The 21,122-nt window shown below is 46.5% G+C and overlaps 1 protein-coding gene across 1 annotated transcript in view; it reads right to left on the reverse strand.

Moving 5' to 3' along the window:
- ACOXL (acyl-CoA oxidase like) overlaps positions 1-21,122 on the reverse strand; it is a 331,162-nt gene that overhangs the window by 287,259 nt on the left and 22,781 nt on the right. Inside the window, exon 2 of the mRNA XM_079109525.1 lies at positions 14,215-14,311. Within this exon, the coding sequence (XP_078965651.1) occupies positions 14,215-14,311 (97 nt within the window). The remainder of the gene's footprint in view (positions 1-14,214; positions 14,312-21,122) is intronic.

The raw sequence follows: 21,122 nt of genomic DNA on the forward strand, positions 1-21,122 counted from the left end.
TTTGAGAGGAGGAGCTGCTGGCTGTGTCTTGGCCGACTGCCCTTCTCCCTGAGAGCCACAGCCCGCGCATCCAGGAGGGAAGAATCACAGGGAGGCAGTCTCTCCCCAAAAGGAGCTGATGGTGGACCCTCCCCACAGGGCGGCCTGCACAGATGCCTGTTTTCCGTTCTCACCCATGGGAAATGCCCATGTGGAACAGACATGGCTGCCATCTTGGTCTCACCCCCAAGCAACCTGGCTTCCTGCCCCATCGTTCTGTCTCCAGGTTCTAGTCAAAATCTCTCCCCCGGGGACATCAGGACCAAGGGTCTGGACTTTGGGACCCATCAGTGGCCCAAGGGGCAAGCTGAGGGGCCATAGGATTAACCTTCTGTTGGGAGAACCAGGGAACCACACAGGGCGGTAGAAATCCCTCTGCCTGGCTATTCCACTCACCATGCATGGTGAGCCCCTCACAAAGTAGTGAGATGCCATTTATGCCCGTGGGATTGGCAAAAATGGATGAGCCTAAGAATTCTATGTGTGGGAGACGATATAGAGCCACAGGCTCCAACACATGCTGTTGACGGGGCTGCGAACTGATCCAATAATATGGCAGCATAGGTCAACATCACCCTCTAGAGCTAAGCATTCATGTATCCTATGACTGGCAGGTCCACCCCTAGTTAAATAGCTAAGGAAAGGCTGCACCTGTGTTCAACACCAGACATGCACAGAGTATTCACAGCAGCATTGTTCACGTTAGCTAAATCCTGCAAGCAACATGAGGAAGTGAACAGATAAGTGCTATGATATAGTCCCAAGAAGGAATATTATATAGCCGGGAAAAAGGACAAACTGCCATTTATATGTCATTCCCCAAATGATAAAACTACAAACTGGAGAACAGATTATTTCTACAAAATGGAGAACTACAAAATGGTTGCTGAAGGACAGGGGTGAAGTGGGGGATAGATGCAGCTATGAGGGGTAGCACCATGAAGTTTCTTTGTAATGATGAGACGGTTCTATATGTTGATTGAAGAATGGTTACTGAATCTACACATGGTGTCAAGCTGCATAGAACTACACACACACGCGCGCGCGCAAGCACATGCACGCACAATCGAGCATGTTGAAACCTGTGTGATTTGAACAAGGTCTCGATCCTCATTAAACAGAATCACACCAATGTCAACTTACCAGTTTTGTATTATGGCTACACAGATGTCACCCATGGGGGAGGCTGGGTTCACATGCTCTGCACTGTTTTTGTAACTTTCTTTAAGCGTTATCATTTCAAAAAAAAAGTCTTAATTTTTCCAAAACAAAATTTTTAAACATTTTTTGACTTAATGAAGACAGTGACTTGCGACAGTGTGAATCCATCTTCGTGATACTAGGGAGGAAAGTAAATCACAAAGGGGGAGGATACTGTTTCTACAAAAATTAAGACCCATGAAAATAATCGATTGCTGCGACTGTGATAAACGATACGAAGGGAAAAGCAGAGGACAGGGCGGGGGTGCTGGCTGAAGGGGCGAGCGCCTTCCTGAGGAGCCCCAGGTCTGGGGCGCCGCTCACCTTCATGACAGTGGCTATGTCGGCCATGGACAGCACCTCCCGAGGCCAAGGCTCCGGCTGATGAAATTCCTCCTCTTCTCTGCCTGGGGACATGAGAGAGCCAACATCACGTTGTGGTTTGACCTTGAAATCCTCATTCTTATGACAGGTGCCTGTTACTCCTGCAGTAAGACAACTGTTTAAGTTAAGACACAATCCCACGCTCCACTCAGTAGATGCTTTCCTCTTGTTTCCACCTGGCCACTGTTTCTGAAAACACGCACGGAGGGCTTAAAGACTCTTCCTGCACAGTAGCGAGTCCCCTGCTCCCGCGCTGGGGCCAGCCTGGCCACAGACGCCCCTGGCTTGGGCTTTGCTGGGCCTTAGCTGGGCTTGCCCCTGGCCTGCCAGAGCTCCCTCTGCAGAGCAGGCACCCCAGGATGCGTGCCCAGGTGACAATGTGAGAACAGAGGGCTGGAAAGGCTGGGGAATATTCCAGACAAAGAAAAAGCAATATTCTTTGCTTTCCTTTCCAACCGTAGGCCAGTTCTGGGCTTTGCGGCTTTAAATCCACGAGGTCCTGGTTTCCCTTCACCGCCCCCCTCTCTTGCACTGTGGGTGAGTTTACCCCTCCGCCAGCAGGAAATGAGAGGGGCCAAGACCCCATCGCTGGTTCATTGTAACAGCTCGGAGGCAACCAGCATTTCCTGAGAAGGTGGAGACCCCTTGAGCGGACCAACTGCTACTGCCATTGTTGGAATTAATGCTACTCGTCCTCACTGCCCAGTCCCTTCTGAGACCCAGCCACACACCGGTGCTTATTGCCTGTGTGTGTTGTATGTGTCTTCAGGCGAGCACGTGTGTGTGCATGGACATATATCGTGCTTCCACATTTACCTGTGTATGCGTGCTTATCTGTGTGTTGGACACGCGTACACCCATGGATGTGTGTGGATGAGTGTGACTGTGTGTGCATGTGTCCACCCGTGTGTGCACACGTGTGCCTGTGTGCACAATGACCCAGTACACTGGGATAATAGCCAGCCCTCGCTGGGTGGCTGTTTCCACACTGGCTTAAGCTCTCTCCCCAGATGCACTCTGTTTTTCCCTCCTGTTGGTTCTGTTTCTCTCGAGCATTATTAATTCTATCAAACAGCAGACTGTCAAGATTCACGACTCTCCCCGTGGCTCCCACCCCGTGCGCCTTGTCTCGATCATTTCCTGAAACACCCCCAGGCCCGAGCACACACCATTCATGGCTCCTGCTCGCTGGAGAGTCAGTCACCAGTAAACAGCACAAAATAACCACCGCAGATATCCGCACGCTTCCAGAGGGCTCAAGTGTCCTCTGTCGCACAGATCCTACAACAGTCCTGACCCCAGGTAGGAGGTGGAAAAGCCCAGCTCAAGGAAGCAAGTGACTTGTCCAACCAGAGCACCTGGCAGGTGACAGCCAGGGCTGGAAACCAGACCAGCCAGGTTCCTCCTGCGGATATCTCACCACCCCTCACTGCCCTCATCATTAAGGACTCCAGGTGGCCCGGACCGCCGTGCAAATCAACAGCCTTGTCCCCAGAGAGTACCTACGGTCAACCTGCAGGGTGTCCCTACACCCTGAGAGTCATCCTCTGCAATCATCCCCTGCGACAGACCTTCCTTTGCCCTGAGTCACCTGCTCTGCTCCAACCTAAGCCGTCGGAAGTATGCAGACCTCTCAGAATCGCCGACAGTGGACAGTCTTCTTCACGTCCCATCCTCCTGACGTACACTGCCCATCGCAGAAGTGGGGTTTTGTCATCAGTGGCGTCCAAAACTGTGGTCATTTTTACTCAGCAGTCTGAAGTAAATTGCAAACACATTTGCTGGAGAAGCTTAGCCATCTTTGAGCATTATGAACTGTTCATGCTGATTCCTTCCCTGCTAGCCCTGTCCGCTGACCCGAGCGTGCGTTTGCACCAGTCAAACCAAAGTTCCAAAACCGTGACGAGGCTTAGTTTGACAGACTGCCTGACCGACATATATTTTTAAAATCTTCTCCGCACATAAATTCCCTCTTTTCTTCCATTTCTGATTGGCTAATTGTTCTTAATTAAAGAATGTTTAATATTGACAAGTTTCTCCTCACATTGAATTGGCAGCACTAACAGAATTATTCATACTGATCACAATCGATCGATAATCAACCTGTGTTTTTCTGCATCCATTCCATCAATCACTGCCTTCATTTACACGTGGTATATTCAGACCAAACAATCACCATGCTCTCATGTAAATTGGCAGCGATTTTAAATGATAATAATTCTATAAATATATGGATAGAGTACTCAAGCTTATATTTCATTCTAAATTACAGCCCATGCTATTTACACTTTCGCTTAATAAATTCGGTCTCAAATAGAAGAAAGATAGTTTTTCCTAAAATACTACTCTTTAGAGCACTCCATGTAGCAGAACTCTATGATTTAGTATTCTGTTACAAAATCTGCAAAACTTTTGGTTTTCTAAACCCCCAGAGTCCCTAAAAGGCATATATACTTCCTCAGTGAAAATCAAATAATTCAGAAATGGTGGAGTGTACAATCTGAGCGGCCTCCCCCGAGGCGAGAGGGCCCACGTGGAGCCTGGCAGCCTGGGTAAGCGTCCAGCCAGGAGTCCCGAGCAGAAAGAGTTTTCCAGTCTTCATTTTCTAGTACGAGTCTCCAGACCGACGTATTTGCTTCTTCTAACTTCTGTTTCGGTTTTTCATTATAGCTTCGATCTTCTTGAATCCGAGTCCTTTATTAGAATGACCCGGGTCAAGTCAGAGTGAAAAGCACGGATAGGCGGGTTTCAAGGATTCAGGCGAGGCCCCTGTTTCCTGGGCTAACCTGCTGAGACCCTCCACTAGATTGCAAGTCTGGTCACTTTCGACGCCTCCCCATCACCATCTTCTGCCTGGACTACTACAACAGCCTCCCAGAGGGCTCTGCTCCCAGCCCGCCCCAGACATCAGGGTCTATGATCTTTCCTTATTGTTGTCGCTGCTGCTGCTACTGTTGCTGCTGTAAAATCTGCACAGAGTCCTGGGAGCATTTGGTAGCAAAGGCTGTGGCCCGGTACTTCTCCCCAGGGGCCTGTGGCTATTCCAGGAAAGCCCAGTACAAGGCAGGTAAGAGGAGGCATTCCCAGGGGGCTACCTAAGGGTATTTTTCATGTTGTACAACCTGATTTCAGCATTCTGACAGTGTAGAATTTTCCAAATTGTCATCTCAAATTTAATCTCTTTTTTTCTTAGCAACATATTTCCTACCACATACCTAGCCACCTGGGAAACTTTTCTGATTATTAGTGTGATCACAGAATTGATTTGACAAGCATGTAATAGTGACTACAGCCTACTGACGTTATCCGCTTGACATGTGAACTTAGTTTTCTGTTAGGGGAAAGTACAGTATTTTCCGTTAATTTTAGTGGAAATGAGAGGTTGTTTATAATAGCTTTTGCCCATGAGCAAATATCGTGCCACTTATTATTTCCCATTGAGAAAGATGAACTGTGGCTACTTCAGAACTGTTTGGTCACCAAGAGTCCCTGGGCGTCACCCAGCACTCTGAACACTTGCGGGGGACGCGCCTTCGGATCCTGTCATCGGCAGGCACTTCGAGGCTCGGGCCGCTGTCGCCCACGATTTATAGATGAAGAAACTAAGAACAGAAGTGAGAAAAATGCCCCAGGCCACGGCTCCTCAGTGAAGGAGCCAAACATGGACCCCTGTCTAACTGACTCCAAAATCAGAAACCTGAAACAACCACAAAATGGTGAGAAAATTGTACTAGGACCTCCCCATTTGGGTTTAAAAAAGAATACATACACACACATATTACAATGTAAAGAAAAAAACAGATTGGCCCGTACGGTCCTGCTACCAGTTATGTTTGGGGGATGTGTGTGCGTGCGTGTGCGTGTGCGTGCGTGGGGGGGGGGGGTGCACCTATATGTAGTTTTAATTTCCCTATAATGAACAGGTATTACTTTGGAAATAAGGAAGTATTCAGCATTTTTCCCCGGGAGGGTTTGCAAACCTTTGTATAGTCTCCACCTGTACCTGAGTCACTTCTCCAAATCCCACGGCCTCAGTGGGATGCAGAGAAACAGCAAGGGAGACAGGAAAGAACCAAGCTGGTCCCAGGGCCAGGAACTGGGGAAACAGCACTGAGGTGCTTGAGGCCCGGGGGTCAGGGAGGCCCAGGCCTCGCCTGCCTTCTCTACTGCACGATTCTCCCGGCCTGCTCCGCGGCCCTGGTGGGAGCTTCTGATGGCTGAGTTCAGATCAGGTGCCCAAGCCCAGCATCACCCTTTGGCGGAAGGGAGTGTTAGGAACCACCAGGGGTACCCACGTGCCATGTTTGCATGACCATAAAAGATGGCACCTTGTCCCTGCCCCTCGAAGTCAGACTGGCCTCTCGGCAGGCACCATCCTTAGCCAACCTCCTGCCATCCCCCCAACACACACACACAAGGTCACCATGTGTGCAGCCCCCTGTGCCCAGCGTCCACCTGACTTGCCCAGCGGGGCTGTCTTTGCCCTTCGCTTAGCCATACCCTGTGATTGAGTGGTACTAGCCCTGGCCGGCCAATCCTAGACCCCTGGAAACAGGAACTGTCTCCTATTTATCTCAAGTTAGGACATTCCATTCTCCCAGGCCTCGGCTCCTTCCTCAACAGAAAGCCGGCGGGAATGATCCCCGCCACCCAGGTCTGTGCAGTGGAGCAGATCTGGTGTGAATCCTGTCTCTGCTCCTCTTGCTCTTCAGCTTCAGATGAGCTCCCTTCTCTCTAGACATCACCCTTGGCCTGCACAATGGAGGGTCGTTGTTACCTTATGGATTTCCCGGGAGGGGTTAGGGATACTGTGAGCCAGGTACCTGCCAGCCCTTTTTGCTGGTGCCCTCCCTCTCTGAGGGCTCCTGCCCAGTCTCCTCTCGGGTCCTTCTCATCACCAGGCTCAGTCCATGAGCCTCCTCTGTCAGCACACGCCTTGGGACCCCACAGTTCTCATCCACCTCTATGCCCATGACCCCCACGTGCCTCGAGCTGTTGGTCACACCCCAGGACTAACTCCGGGTTTAACCTCAGATCCTTTCGGATGGTCCCACCCTGGTTGACAACACCCTGTTCTCCTAGTTGCTCAGAGGCAAGCCGAGGAATCAGCTTTTCGTTGTTCTCTCCCCACCCTCTCCCATCCACCCACTCTGCTTTCCCTTCAGCAGAGTCTCTAATTCAGCCGCGTCCACCATCACCTCAGCTGGCCAGCCTGGTCCCAGCCAGTACCACCTTGGTCCTCCTCTCAGTTCATGGTGGTTTGCAGCCTTGCCGCCCAGAACCAGCAGCAGCTGGGAGACCCCGGGGGGAGGTCAAACCACATCCTGTCCACTCAGTCCCTCCAAGGTCTCTCATTTCATCCACTCCAAAGAAAACCCTATGTAAAGTCCTTCAAGCTGCAGTGACCCACCTGCTCCAGGCCCCTCACCTCCCCTGGCTCTGCTCCCACCTCGGTGCCCTGTTGCTCCCCTAACAACCCCGTACCCTCCCGCCCTCGGGCCCCATATCTGCTCTCCCCTCTGCCTGGATGCTACTCCTATGACCTCCACCTGTCCACTCCGCATCCCCTTAGGCATCTCCACCCGCCCACACCCTCTCTCCAACTCTCCCAGCATATCTAGATTCTTGATTGTTTAAAAATATTTTCAACAGATAAATAACATAACATTTATTATTTCAATCTTTCTGTTTTCAGTACCAGGAATTAAACCCAGAGGGGGGCAGCATGCTACCACTGAGCTACACCCCAGCCCTTTCTATTGTTTTATTTTGAGACAGGGGCTTGCTAAGTTGCCGAGGCTGGCCTTGAACCTGCCATCCTCCTGCCTCCACTTCCTGAGCAGCTGGGATGCGGGGCGTGCACCACACCCCGCTTCTTTCGTGCGTCTTGTGTGTACAGTCCTGTGGTGCTGAGCCCCAGGCGACCATCACCAGCTGCAGAGATTTTTCATCTTCCCACCTGCAACTCTGCAGCCACCTCAGCCCTGGCACAGCACCAGGCTCCAGTTCATCCACCTCCCCCGCAACACGTGCAGCTGCTGCTGTCGATTTTTCACAGTGCCATCCCACAGGGCGTGAGGTGGGCTCTCCTTGTGGTTATGATTTGCATCTCCCCAGTGACCAGTGACCATGAGCATCTTTGCATGTGTTCAGTGGTCGTGTGTATGTCTGCACCGGAGAAATATCTCTTAAAGTCCTCTGACCATTTTTTTATCTGGTTGTTTTACTGTTGCTATTGTTGAATGGTAGAGTTCCTCAGTGTATTCTAGACATCGATCCTGTATCAAATACATGTTTATAAATATTGTCTACCCTGCTGCGAATCCATCTTTTCACTCTGTTGGTTGTGTCCTTTTATCTAGTCTTGTGTGTCTATCACAGAATAACTGAGACTGGGTAATTAATAAAGAACAGAGATTTATTTAATACAGTACTGGAGGCTGGGAAGTCCAGGGTTAAAGGGTTCACATCTGGAAAGCATCTTCTCTCTGTATCATTCCACAGTGGAAGGAGAAGGCAGAAGGACAAAAGAGCATGTGGTAGACACTGGGGTAGCCAAACCCTTTTATCTGGGACCCACTGACTGCAGTGATAACAGCTTTGTGTTGGGTCTTAGTTTCCAAGACATGAACCTTGAAAGATACAGTCAAACCACAGCACCTTTGCTACACACAAGTTTCTAATTATGATATAGTCCAATTCACTTTTTAAATAAATTTCTAAGAACTTTTTCTAATACTGTTTAAAATAGAATTATCTTTAGAAACATGTTCTTTGGTGTTCTACCAAAGAAATCATTGCCAAATTCATGTTTTTTGTAACAGTTTACTAGCATTAGGTCTTACATTTAAGTCTTTAATCCATTTTGAGTTAATTTTTTATGTGGAACATACACCATTAATATTGTCCCAGCATCATTTGTTGATAATCTTTCTCTTTCCTTATTGAATGTCTTGGCACCTTTGTCAGAAGTCATTGACGACATATGCAAGGTTTCTTTCTGAGTGTTCTTTAACTGTTCTACTGTTCTATATTTTTGTGTTTATGTCAGTACCACATTGTTTTGATTACTATAACTTTGTAGTAAGTTTTGGAGATTCCACTATTTGAAGTGTGAAACCTCCAAATTGTTCTTCTTTTTCAAGGTTGTTTTGCTTATTCAGGGTCCCTTGAGATTACATATGAATTTTAGGATGGGCTTTTTTATTTCTGAAAAAAAAAAAAAAAGTATTGCACTGAATCTCTTGTTTGCAGCCATCTTAACAACAGTGTCTTCTAATCCATGAACATGGAATGCCTCTCTGTTTATTTGTGTCTTATTCCATTACTTCACCAATACTTCCTAGGTCTCAATATATAAGACTTCCTTCTCATTTGTTAAGTTTGTTCCTCAGTATTTTATTCTTTTTGAGCTACTGCAAATGTAATTGTTTCTCAATTTCCTTTCAATAGTTCATCATTAGTACACAGATATGCAACTTATTTCTGTGTGTTGATTTTTTATCCTGGTTCATTTTTAGCCTGGTTCAGAAGCTAATAATTGTAAAATTCATGAATCCCTTCACTTGGCACATAGAAAGGACTTAGAAGACGGCAGCAAGTGATACCATTATTTTTACATAATATTTCACTGCAAGAGTGATAATTAAGCCTTAAAAATAAAATATTTCATTGTGCAGAATAATTGCAGTGTCAAGAATAAACAGCACCATGATCCCAGTTGCACTGGAATCCCTGGGAAGGTCCCAAGTCACTCCTCCATGTGGCCTTTTAAGTGATCTTTTTGGCCATCACATGACAACACAGTTTGGGTGCCAATCTACACAGAGGGACTTCTATAAACAGGCCACTCCATCCTGTCATCTCTGCTCAGATCCTTCAGAGTATCCCATGGGGCCAAGGCTGGCCTGGCCAGAGTGATGGCCAGGTGGCCAGTGTCCAAGTTTGCAGAGCTGCAGCTGGGACAGAGACTCCTGCCAAAGGCAGCAAAAAAGACCAAGATTCAGGGCAGCCTGTCACAGCCCACTAGGAAAGCCGGGGTTCCAGGACAAACAGAAGCCAGAGGGTCAAGGATGGAGCCAAGGCCAGGGCCACAGAGCCAAGAGCTGAGTTAGCAGGTCAGGACCAGCTCTGAGGTGGGGGTGGGAGAGGTGGACCTGGCCATGGTCTGCAGGGTCAGGGGGTCTGGTGCTGGTACCTGTGAGCAACAGGGTGGGGGCCTGATGGGATGGGCCGTCGTGAATGACCAGTGACAGACAGGTATCCTCAGACTCTTGGCATGTTCCTGATCAGCTAAGTTTCTGCAGCACAGTGACAGCTCAAATTTCAATGGCTCCTGGGAAAAGCTATTTCTTTTCTCAGAGATTAATCAGGAAAACTTTTGGTGGTGAATTGACCTTAGAAATGTGATTCCGCTTTTGATCCAATCGCCTACCTGATGCCTCTCTAAATAGCTCTCTAAATCTAAAAATAAAACCACCCAAAATACTGAGATTATCTAAAATTCTGACCAAAATGAGGGATAATTACAATAAATATAATATAAATATAAAACCACCAATTCCCCTCAAGTTGTTGAGACTGGACTTCCTGAGGAAAGTGCAGATGATTTAGATCAGCAGGGCTAAACTTTATGGTCCGTGGACCCCTTTATACTTAAAATCTACTGAGAATTCCAATGAGACTTTCTTTTTGCAAATTTCATCTAGCAATTTACCATATCAGTCTTTAAAACTGAGAATTTTTAAGTTATTTATTAATTTTAAGCTAACAATAAATGAATTACATATTAATATAAATGGCATAAATTTTATGAAAAATAACCATAATTTCAAAGAAAAAAACTCAGTGAAAGAATAGCAGCATTTTCCATTTTTGCTAATTGTTTAAAGATCCAACCCAAAAGAAGAGTTAGACTCTCGTGTCTGCTTTTGCACTCAGTTTGTTGTGATAGGCTGCTCCGGTTGAAGTTGATGATAAAAATACAATGTCACACACATACAGATAGTTGGAAATCTACTTTTCTTTCCTTTTTTTTTTTTTTTTCCTTTTGGTACTGGGGACTGAACCCAGGGGAGCTTTATCACTGAGCTACATCCCCAGTCCTTTTTATTTTCTAGTTTGATTCAGAATCTCGCTAACTTGCCCAAGTTGGCCTCAAACTTATGATCCTCCTCCCTCAGCCTCCTGAGTCCCTTGGGTTACAGCATGCACCATGCCCAGCTGGACCCACAGACCATACTTTGAGAATCGCTGGTTTAGGTAATGATGGCGACGCCATGACCCCAGCATGTGGATCACGGGGCTGTGGAGAAGCAGCACCCAGAAAGGGAGAGGAGATGGTTGTAGGGGCAGGGGATTCACTAAGCACGTCTCTGTCCTCGACTCTTCCTACTCGTGGCCAAGAGCAAGCTGACCTCAGCTGGGTCCCTCCACTGGAAAGAAGCATCGATGTGGAGAGTCCCTCTGAACTACAGCTGGTAGGTAGAGGGCAAGTGCTGGATGGGACCAATCCAGGGAACCCACACGGGGCCCAGGAAGGAAGTCGTTGTGGTTTGGATGTGATGTGCCCCCAGAGCTCAGGTGTGAGACTCTGCAGGAACGTCCGCAGGTGAAGCCATCACATGGCAAGACCTGTGACCCAACTCAGGTGGCCACTGCAGGCAGACGGGTGTGGCTGGAGGAGGTAGGTCACGGGGCGTGACCTCGAGGGTCACATTATCCTGGACCCTCACACTCAAGCTCTCTCCTTCCTGGCTGACAGGAACCGAGTGACTTTCCTCTGCCATGACCCTCTGCCATGGTGTCCCCCGGGCCTCTGGCCCAGAGTCGTGGACTCGGCAACCATGGACCGAACATCTGAAACCTCATTCGAACCAAGATAAACTTTTCCTCCTCTAAGTTTCCCTGGTTGGGTACGTTGTCACAGCAGCACGGCGCTGGTGGAAACAGAAATCTAGCCCAGCGGAGCGCAGCCCCCAAGACGCATGGCTCCTCGGGCAGACATGAGTGCGGTTTGATTGGCCGGAGCAAAAGCCTGCACAACAGGTGTTCAGAAGTCCCCAGGGGCTCTCACACACAGCCAGGGGCGAGTCCCACCAGACGGAAGTGCGCAGACCACCTGGCTTGAACCCGAGCTCTATTAGTTCAGATACAGCTCACCACAGTCTAAGTAAGTTCGGGCCAGACGCTCAGCTCCGGTTTACTCACCTGTGCAACAGGAACACCACGAGGGATGTGGAGGATCCACCCAGACCATCCCTTTACCGCTCTTAGCACCGCGACTGGCACGATGTTGGAACCCAGTCAGCGTGATGACGATGGTCACGGTGACGAATGAAGCAGACCTCGGCCCTTTCAGCTTCCAGGGACAAGTGTCCCTGAGAATATGCTGCCCACACACGGGACAGCCGACCTGAGTCCTTGTCTCCTCATGTGGACGCAGGAATCAGCAACTCTCCCTGCACCCCAGGCCCCGATCCTGGAGTCTTGAGGGGAAGGAGAGAACTCTCGGCTGAAGTGCACAAAGGTGACGTCGTCACCGCTAACAGGAGCCGGAGTCGTCGGCAGGAGTGCAGGGGTGCTGTCCACACAGCGTGTGTCGTGCGGACGTGTTTGAGCGCGCGTGGTCTACCTCTTTCAGATCACTGGAACATCTCACATCCGTCACAGGTGGCCAGAGGCGAGAACCCGGAGTGGAAATATTTCAATGGCTTCTTCTTGAACTGTGAACTGTCCACAGAGACCTGAAGCAATGAAGCTGCCGCCTCGCTCGTGCCTGAGAACGTCATCATCACACAGCGCCTCCCCCTCCGAGCGCATCCGCTCACCCACAAAAATTAATTTGAAGTGGGGGGCCAGGGAGAGCGGGAAGGGCCTGGCGCTCTCTCTGGACAGCCATGACTCGATATTTTTATTAAGAGGCAGGATGAATCATGTGACACTTCTAGAATTACAGGACGTGGACAGCTCCGCCAGCTGTTTACAGGGTGGAACCTGAGAGCCCTCAAACACAGATGTGCTGCTGCGTCTCACAGCATGCGCGCCGAGATGAGTCTGCCATGCTGATGACCGGCTGGCTTTCCTCTGGGTTCACCGGCTTCTGAGAATTCACACAGGGAGAGCTGCCAAACAGGCCGAGGCGACGAGCAGGGAAGGACTGGGGACCGCCGAGGGCCAGGCCCGTGCCTCCGGGGGAACTGCACCTAATCACAGGACAGAAAGGGGTCCAGGCTGCGAAGGCCACAAGGGGAGTCCCGCAAACAGGAGGACAATCGGATTCAGGGCGCCCCACGCTTCAGGATGCAGAGGCTGGTCTTCTACTGTGGCAGGTCAGGCCGCCGTCAGCAAGCCTGCTTGGGAGATGGACTCGCGGGTCCAGTGCTGGGCCTGACATGAAGTCAAGTCGTGGATGTGCAGGGCCGGCTGAAGAACTGGAGCCCTGGCCTCGGGCCAAGAGCTCACCTCCCACCAGCCCCTCTGCCGGAGCACACGGCCGCTGGACTCCATAGTGTCAGAAGCAAAGAGGGCCAGGTTCTTTCTTCCAGTCTTGGTTTTATTCCCAGCTACACATGTCTGTTCCATCAAGAGGCGATTAGGTAGCTTGAAAATTTTTGCCGAATTGCTCGGTGTGAATCATGCCTCACTCTGTTACGTGGGGGGTCCTTCTGCCAGGTGGACCTCCTCGCGTGCTCTCTCTGTCGAAGGGTGATGCCACAGTGCCTGGCCAGCCTGGAGGTGGCTATGACATTTCAAGAGGAGGTGATGCCCGGGCTCACGGGACGCCAAAAGGAAAGTTCAGGGGCTCTACTCTCAGGATGGATCCCAGACCCCCACCAGCTCTGAGCTACACTCCACAGAGAAAGGTCTCCTGGGGTCGCCCCTCAATCCTCGGACTCCCCCTCCACTGGGCATGAGGAAGCCTGGGCCCCTGATGGAGGGGGCCAGCTCCCAGCCACTCCTAAGCCACAGTCCACCTCGTTCTGGTCCCTCCCAGGGGGGACCCCAGGAATTACAATATTTTCTCCTGTGTAAAGGGTTATATGCAAGGAAGTCGAGAAGCTGAATGAATGGAATGGATTTAAACCTAGTGAGAACAGACGGCTCCTCCTGCATCCCAAAGTAAACCTCCAATCGCAGCGTCTCCTTCCTTCTTTGTCTATTCTGAGGCTAAAGTTAGCTAAAATGATATCACTGAATTTATAATGGCAATTTTTAGACAAACTTTGAACACTTCCCATTAAAATCGTCCAAAATCAGCTATTTAAATTTTATGCCTAAAATGATAGTGGTTTTGTAAACAAAAGTTTTATTACTTCTGCTGACTCTCCCATTCCCCAGCCCGTGAGCTTAGAGAAGTGGACACGTGGACCTGGGAAGGGATCAGCAAGGTTCGTGGGGAGCAGGGAGGAAAAGGGAACTGAGGCAGCCCCTCGCCAGTGCCTGCTCTGTCAGCAGCCCCAGAAAGAGATACACGAGCTTGCACACGCTCGAAAGGAAGCAAAACAAACCTCTATCTCTTTCACACGCAAGCACACACACACCTATGCACACGCCCCCACACCTCCACACAAAGGTAAGGAGGACGCTTACCTGTCCCTGAAATGCATGTTTTAACGGAGGGAGATCCATGGCGGACTTCACCCTCTGAACTGTCAAAGCTCTCATCTCATCCAAACTTAAGCCATACCTAGGCGGGACAGAGACCACAGGGGCGTTAGGGCCCTGGGTGGCTGGTGGCCCTGAGCAGAGCCTGCAGGAGGCCTGGACCAGGCCTCTGAGGGAACAGAGGCCCCCCGCATCCCCCGTGTAACGCTGTGTACACTGTGTAATGCAGACTATATATTCAACAAATGGGGTCCGCTGCAGAGGGGAGGGAGAATTTCCTGACAAGATCATCTCAGAATAAGCCTGCAGCTCCTGCCCCTCCACAGGTTTAGAGATTTGAGACAGGTTGATATGTCCAAGATGGCCCAAGAGCAGTGTTGTGGAGATGGGGACGGGGAGTGACCTGCTGTGGTTGCCATGAGGAGAGGTGTTCAGAGCAGACTTGGAGAGACCCGGCTATGATTGCCACGGCTTGGAATTAACTCCGGAATACACCCCGAGAGGCTCCTCTTGTCCCCAGCTGCTCCCAGCGGATGACAGAGCCTGTAGATGCGCTAAGTCTGTCCTCCTTGGCCCAATGGGCAGCCCCTGATCCAGCCCCGCTGGTCCACAGAGACCTCGTCGAGACTGCGGTCAAGGTTTGGGCTATGCGGTGTCTGAGGCTTTCCCAGCTCCCCGGTCCCTCTCACTGCCTCCACAGGCACCTGTCCCCGAGCCTCTCCCCACCTCTCCAGATCCCTCCCCTTTATCCTTCGCAAGTGTTTTCCCCCAATAAGTCTCTCGCACACCTTGATGTCTACTTTTCAGTGAACCTAAACTCACCAGGGAGAAGCCATCTAAAATGTTTCCATACAAAGTACAGTCTAAGCCTTGAAGGACCTCACTCCAGTTTGAATTCTGGCTCTGTCACTAGTTGTGTGACGCTCATACTGAGATGAATTAGACATTGGAATACTCTGACCAAGATTTTAAGACAACCATCTTCACAATGATTCAGTACACAATCACAAATTCTCTTGAAACAAATAGGAAAAAAAATCTCATCAAAAAAAAAAAAATCATTGAACTTGATAATGGTTGCTCTAGTGTGAATATTTGTGTGCTCCCCAAATTCATATGTTGAATCCTAATCACTAAGGTGATGGTATTAGAAGGTAGGGCTTTGGGGTGATTAGATCATGCAGGTGATGTGCTCCTGAATGGCGCGCATGTCCTTTCGAAGGAAGCCCCAGAGAGCTGCTACGTGAGGACTTACTGAAAAGGCACTCTCCATGAGGAACAGACCTCATCAGATACTAAAGCTGCCAGCACCTTGATCTTGGATTTCCAGCCTCCAGAACCATGAGAAAGAAATCTCTGTTGTTTACAAGTCACCCATCCTAAGACATTTTGTTGCAGCAGTCTAAAAAGATTAAGGTGCAAATCAGTAGAATTTATCCTATCTGAGCAACAAAGAGCATATGGACTAAAAAATAAGACAAATATTTATCTGAAACAACAGAGCCAATACCTGTATCTCCGAGATTTTCAAAAAGAGAAAAGAGTGAGGCTAGGACTGAAAAAGTATTATTAAATATAATGCAAAAATACTTCCAAGTTCAGAAAAAAAAATATTATGAACCTAAGAATTTTGGAAGCTGAGTATACAACTAACTGCATACATTAAAAGAAACCCACGCCAAGACACGTTGCAATCAAATTTTGAAAACTAAGACAAAGAAAAAAATCTTGAAGGCAGCTGGACAGAATGAGGCAGCACCTGCAGGAAACACCAACTGAAATGACAGCAGACTTCTCTTCGGAAACCATGGCGGCCGAAAGGAAGTGGCACGACCCTTCTCCAGTTTGTAGCAACTGCCAACAGCAATGCTTTCCTCCAACAAAACTCTTCCAGGAAGGACAAAGCATGATAAAGACATCCTCAGACAAATGAAAACCATTCTGCTAGCAACTTTTCTAGCAAGCTCACCCTTAAAAATTATGAAAGGGCTGGGGAGATAGCTCAGTTGGTAGAGTGCTTGCCTTGCAAGCACAAAGCCCTGGGTTCGATCCCCAGCACCGCAAAAAAAAAAAAAAAGTTATGAAAGGTAGTTCTCTAAACAAAAAGGAAATGATAACAGAAAATGGCTGGGACCTTCAGAAAGGAAGAAAAAAAAAAAAAAAACCCCACACACAGATGGGTAAAAATAAAGATAAATATAATAGACAAGAATTCTCATGAGGTTTTTTAAAAATTGACTATCATTTTACAGCAGTTTTAGATTCAGAGCAAAAGTGAGCAGAAAATACAGAGATATTTCCCACATATTCCCTACCCCCAAACATGCATAATCTCCCCATTATGGCCATCCTGCATCAGCGTGGCACATTTGTTACCATGGATGAATACAGATTGATACATCATGGTCAACCCAAGTTCAAAGTTTATATTAGGGTTTACTCTCATGCATTCTAGAGGTTTGGAAAAATTTATATCAACCTGCATCCTCCGCTGTGATATCATGCAGAGTCATTTTGAGATAGTCAGGAACCCCCATGAAAAACAGGACCCCTGGAGTAAAACCTCTCAGGGAGAGATAAGACAGCTCTTGGTCTTATGGGGTTAACCAGAAAATTAGGAGTTAAAAAGAAAAATGAACCAGTCTTCAAGGCCATGAAATTAAGATAACACACCTGGAGGTGACAAGTTGGGAAGCCAGCTCAGCCTTCAAAGACCACGTGGCCAGCAGAGATACCAGAAGCCAGAGCCAAGAAAACAAAGTCATTAAAATCAAATTCACTGAGACCAGACAACAGGCTACCCTCTGAAAAAGATATTAGGGACTCTCCCCGAGGATAAGAGGCAGGTTCCAGGTGGTGCGGGCAAACACACACATGGAAGGTGACTGTGGTAGCCTGCACTCACCTTTACCATATTAGCACAGTGATAATCACACCTGCCAGAGAGGGACTTAGGACAGTGATGAGACCTAGGTGCGTGCAGAGCCGCGGGGGTGGGGGGGGGCATAGCGCAGACCACTAACACCCCACCTGTACAGGTGATGGCTTCGGGAAGCCTGTCCTGCCTACCCCCTAGATGCCTAAATCTGCACAGCTTGTCCTCTGTTTGAGACCGCCTGGGATTTCTGTCCCCTGTGTGCTCCTCCCTTAGGTTTAAGCATAAAAACAAAGAATCTTGTTCCTGTCCTGCTGTGCTTTTATGAGATTCCTCTGACAAAAAGTAGGAGAACCCACAGAACCAGAGATCATTTCACCCTAACAATCCCCTGTGCTCTGCCCATTCCACCCTCCCTCCCCCTAATCCCCAGCTTTCCCTTGATTCTTGCCCTTTGACACTAGTTCTTCTTTAAGAGGCACGGTCTATGTCCCCAGCCCTTGAATCTGGACTTGGACTTATAACTAGGTTTGGTGATTAAAATGTTGGTAGACTTGAAAGAAGCAAAAGCTTGAAAAAGTGCTTGTGTATTTCCGTTCCTTTCTTGCTCCTTTTCAATACTCAGGAAAATATGCTTGAGATAATCTAAGGACATGCCCGGGCTAGCCCGCTGGGGCAGGGTGGGGTTATAAGTACAAGACACATAAGAAGAGCTGACTTGTCCCAGTCAAGGTGATCTAGACCAGCCTGCCTATCATCAGGCAACCCAAACCATGAGAAAGAGTCCAGCCAAGGTCAACAGAGTAGCCCATGCACGCAACCCACAGTGACTGCAACACGTGATTGAGACCAGTAAAACCCAGAAGGTTCTCCCAGCCACCCACAGATGTATAACTGATAAAAAGGTAAAAAAAAAAAAAAAAACCTCTAGATTTTGAGCCTCTAGATTTTTCATCATGGCAAACTGATATAATACAATTGTGTACCCAGAATCCCCCTAAACAATCAACTACAAACTACTACAAACAAGAAGGCCAGCAGGATACACAATCCACCACAGAAACCAACAGCATTGGTACAGATATCTAAGCAAGTAGTTAGGAAAACACAGGAAAGAAAAGATCCCCCTTGACAAAGTAATAAAACACAAGAACATACACTTAAGAATAAAATTAAAATTTACAGAACTTGCATAAGGAAAACTTCCAAATCACCCTGAAGGGCACAAGAGAAAACCCAAACAAATAGGAATGTGCACCACGTTTTTTTACTAGAAGATAACATCATAAAGAAGCAAATTCTCCCTAAGTCACTCTGTACATTAAAGACAAGCCAAATTAAGATGCCAACAAGGGATTTAAAATCACTCATAAAAAAGAAACAAAAATAGTCAAGAAAACTCAAAAACCAAGGAGCTGTGATTTCTATCAGATAATAAGACATGTGGTAAGGGCTCGGAAATTCAAATGGTGCAGAAATAGGCACATAGTCCAATGAAATATGATCAAAATGTTGAGAAACAGAAGCAAATATATATATGTGGAAACTTAATATATGTAAGACAAATCTGGTAAATCAAATCATGGACAAACAAAACGTTATTGAGATGTTCCTTTCGAGTAGCCAACTGGAAAAAGAAAGAAAGTCCGATTCCTGTTTCACATCAAATGTCAGAATAAATTCAAATACAGCAATGACTTACCTGGGGAAAATAACACCACTAAAATGTTAAAATACAACATGAAGAATTATTTTGTAACTTAATCCAAACATCCTTTCTAAATGTGGCACAGTGTTTATAAGCCATAAAGAAAAGGCGGATAAGTTTGACTAATAACAGAAATTTATGCATAACAGAAATACCACAAGAATAGATAAGACAAATGACAAACAGAAAAAAAAATGTGCTGATGTCCTTGCAAAGGGGTTGTCCATTTTTCTAATCAAAGACTTCCATAAAAACAGACCAGGAAACAGTAGAATGAAACAGACAGTATTACCCTATATATATGCATGATTACATGAATGGCGTGAATCTAATAGAAATGAAATGAAATGAAAAGTTGTACCCCCTTTGTGTACAATGAATCAAAATGTGTCTGTAAAAATAAAAAATATTTTAATAAAAAATAAATTAAAAAAAAAAACAGACCAGGAAGTGGACAAATCATGTGAACAGATGACCCACAAAATAGAAAACACAAACTGCATGCATGTGTGCGTACATGTATGTGTATTAAATCCCTGCCTTTTAATGCAATAAGAGAAGCACAAATTAAAACTGTATTGAGCCGTTGATTTTCATTTGTCACATGAACAAAATGCAGACAGTCTGCTAAACACACCATGTCACGAGGCTGTGAGGAGGAAGGGCCCTCTGGTGCCAGCCTCGTGAGAGAGGGTCGGGGGAGAGGATCGAGTGGCATCATCCCTGTGTGTGTGACAACAAGATGTTGCCGTCACCCAAGTTACAGAAGCACCTGCCTTTTGACTCAGCAATTCCTCCTCCAGAAACTTACCCTTTGAGTGACCTCACACACGTGAGGAGCTCGTGTAAGTTGTAAAATAACATAAGCTGGCGCCTTCACATACATATGCCATCTGTAGGCTTTGCTAACTCTGTAAGCAACAAGAAGAATGTGACTCAAGAGCAATGCCAGCCCAGGAGGACTGGAGAAGAGTCTACGGGATGCCACAAACTGTGTGACAGGCCAGGTTCTGGAACGTAAATCAGTAGCTACCTTCTCTGTATTTCCCTTTCAGTAGTTCTACTGTGGAATGGTTGATATTCACCTGTTTCAAAATACCAAATTCGCATCTTTTTTTGCATTGTTAAACTTCCTGCTCATAATGAAACCAAACTTCTCACAGAGGTCAAATCCTAACAATAATTCCATTCATGCACTCAGAAAAGACAGACATACTATGACCATTAATGCACAGGTACACACGCTGGCCAAGGGACTTAAAAACTATATTGAAAAATATATTTAGTCTTATTGTAAAATAAAAATTTTTTAAAAGTATTTAAAACTGTAAGATAAACAGATTAAGAAAACTGTATTATTACTAAACAGCTCTCAACTGTCCACAGCCAAGTTCTGTATATTAAACAAGATTCTCAACAGAGACCCATGAGACGTTTTAATTACAGACCTATCTTTCCCACCCCCACTCCTAAAATGCTGTCCAAGGGAGGAGTGTGATGTTATTTGGGCACAAGTAGTTATTTGCAATAGCACAGCATGCGAACACTCAAAAGTCCACTAACACAGTAGTGAATGGAGAAAACACAGAAAATTCTTACAATGGTAGGTAAAAAGAAGAAAATCTCTTTACATACCAATATTGGGAAATTGCCAAGATGAGTGTTTCTAAATGAAAAAAAGTGAAAACAATTAAATATTATTATATTATCTATTATGTTATAAGTAATATATTATAAATAATATAATAATATATTATATAATTATATATTATATAATAATAATATAATAATATATTATATAATTATATATTATATAATAATAATATAATAATATATTATATAATATATTATAATAATATATTATATTATTTATTATAACAAATAAATATTATTTTTTTTACTGGTGCATGATATGTTAAAAAAAAGTGGGTAAGATCATATTTACATGTGTGTTTTAAATTTTTCTTTAAGAATGCACCAAGAGTGAATAACAGTGCGTGCCTTTTGTGTACATGGAAAGGAGGTGGAAACCAGGCAGGTGGAGAATAGTACTCTACCTTTTTATGCTTTCTGACTTTTAACCCTGTTAAATTAATACCTATTAAAAAAAAAAAAATGAGGCTTAAGATGTTTTAAATTGTACCGCTAAAAGACACCACTAGAGGGGGCCAGTTCTTCCTTTGAACAGACACCAGGACCAAGAAATTAAATATGGAAAAGTCTCTTGGAAACTCTTCCTGAAAAATTGAACACTTCTCAATTTCTAAATATCTAAAGTTCTAACACTTTTCAAAAAAACATAGCAATCTC

This window comes from Sciurus vulgaris (genome assembly GCF_902686455.1).
Source record: "Sciurus vulgaris genome assembly, chromosome: 14".
In the NCBI taxonomy this organism is placed as follows: Eukaryota; Metazoa; Chordata; class Mammalia; order Rodentia; family Sciuridae; genus Sciurus; species Sciurus vulgaris.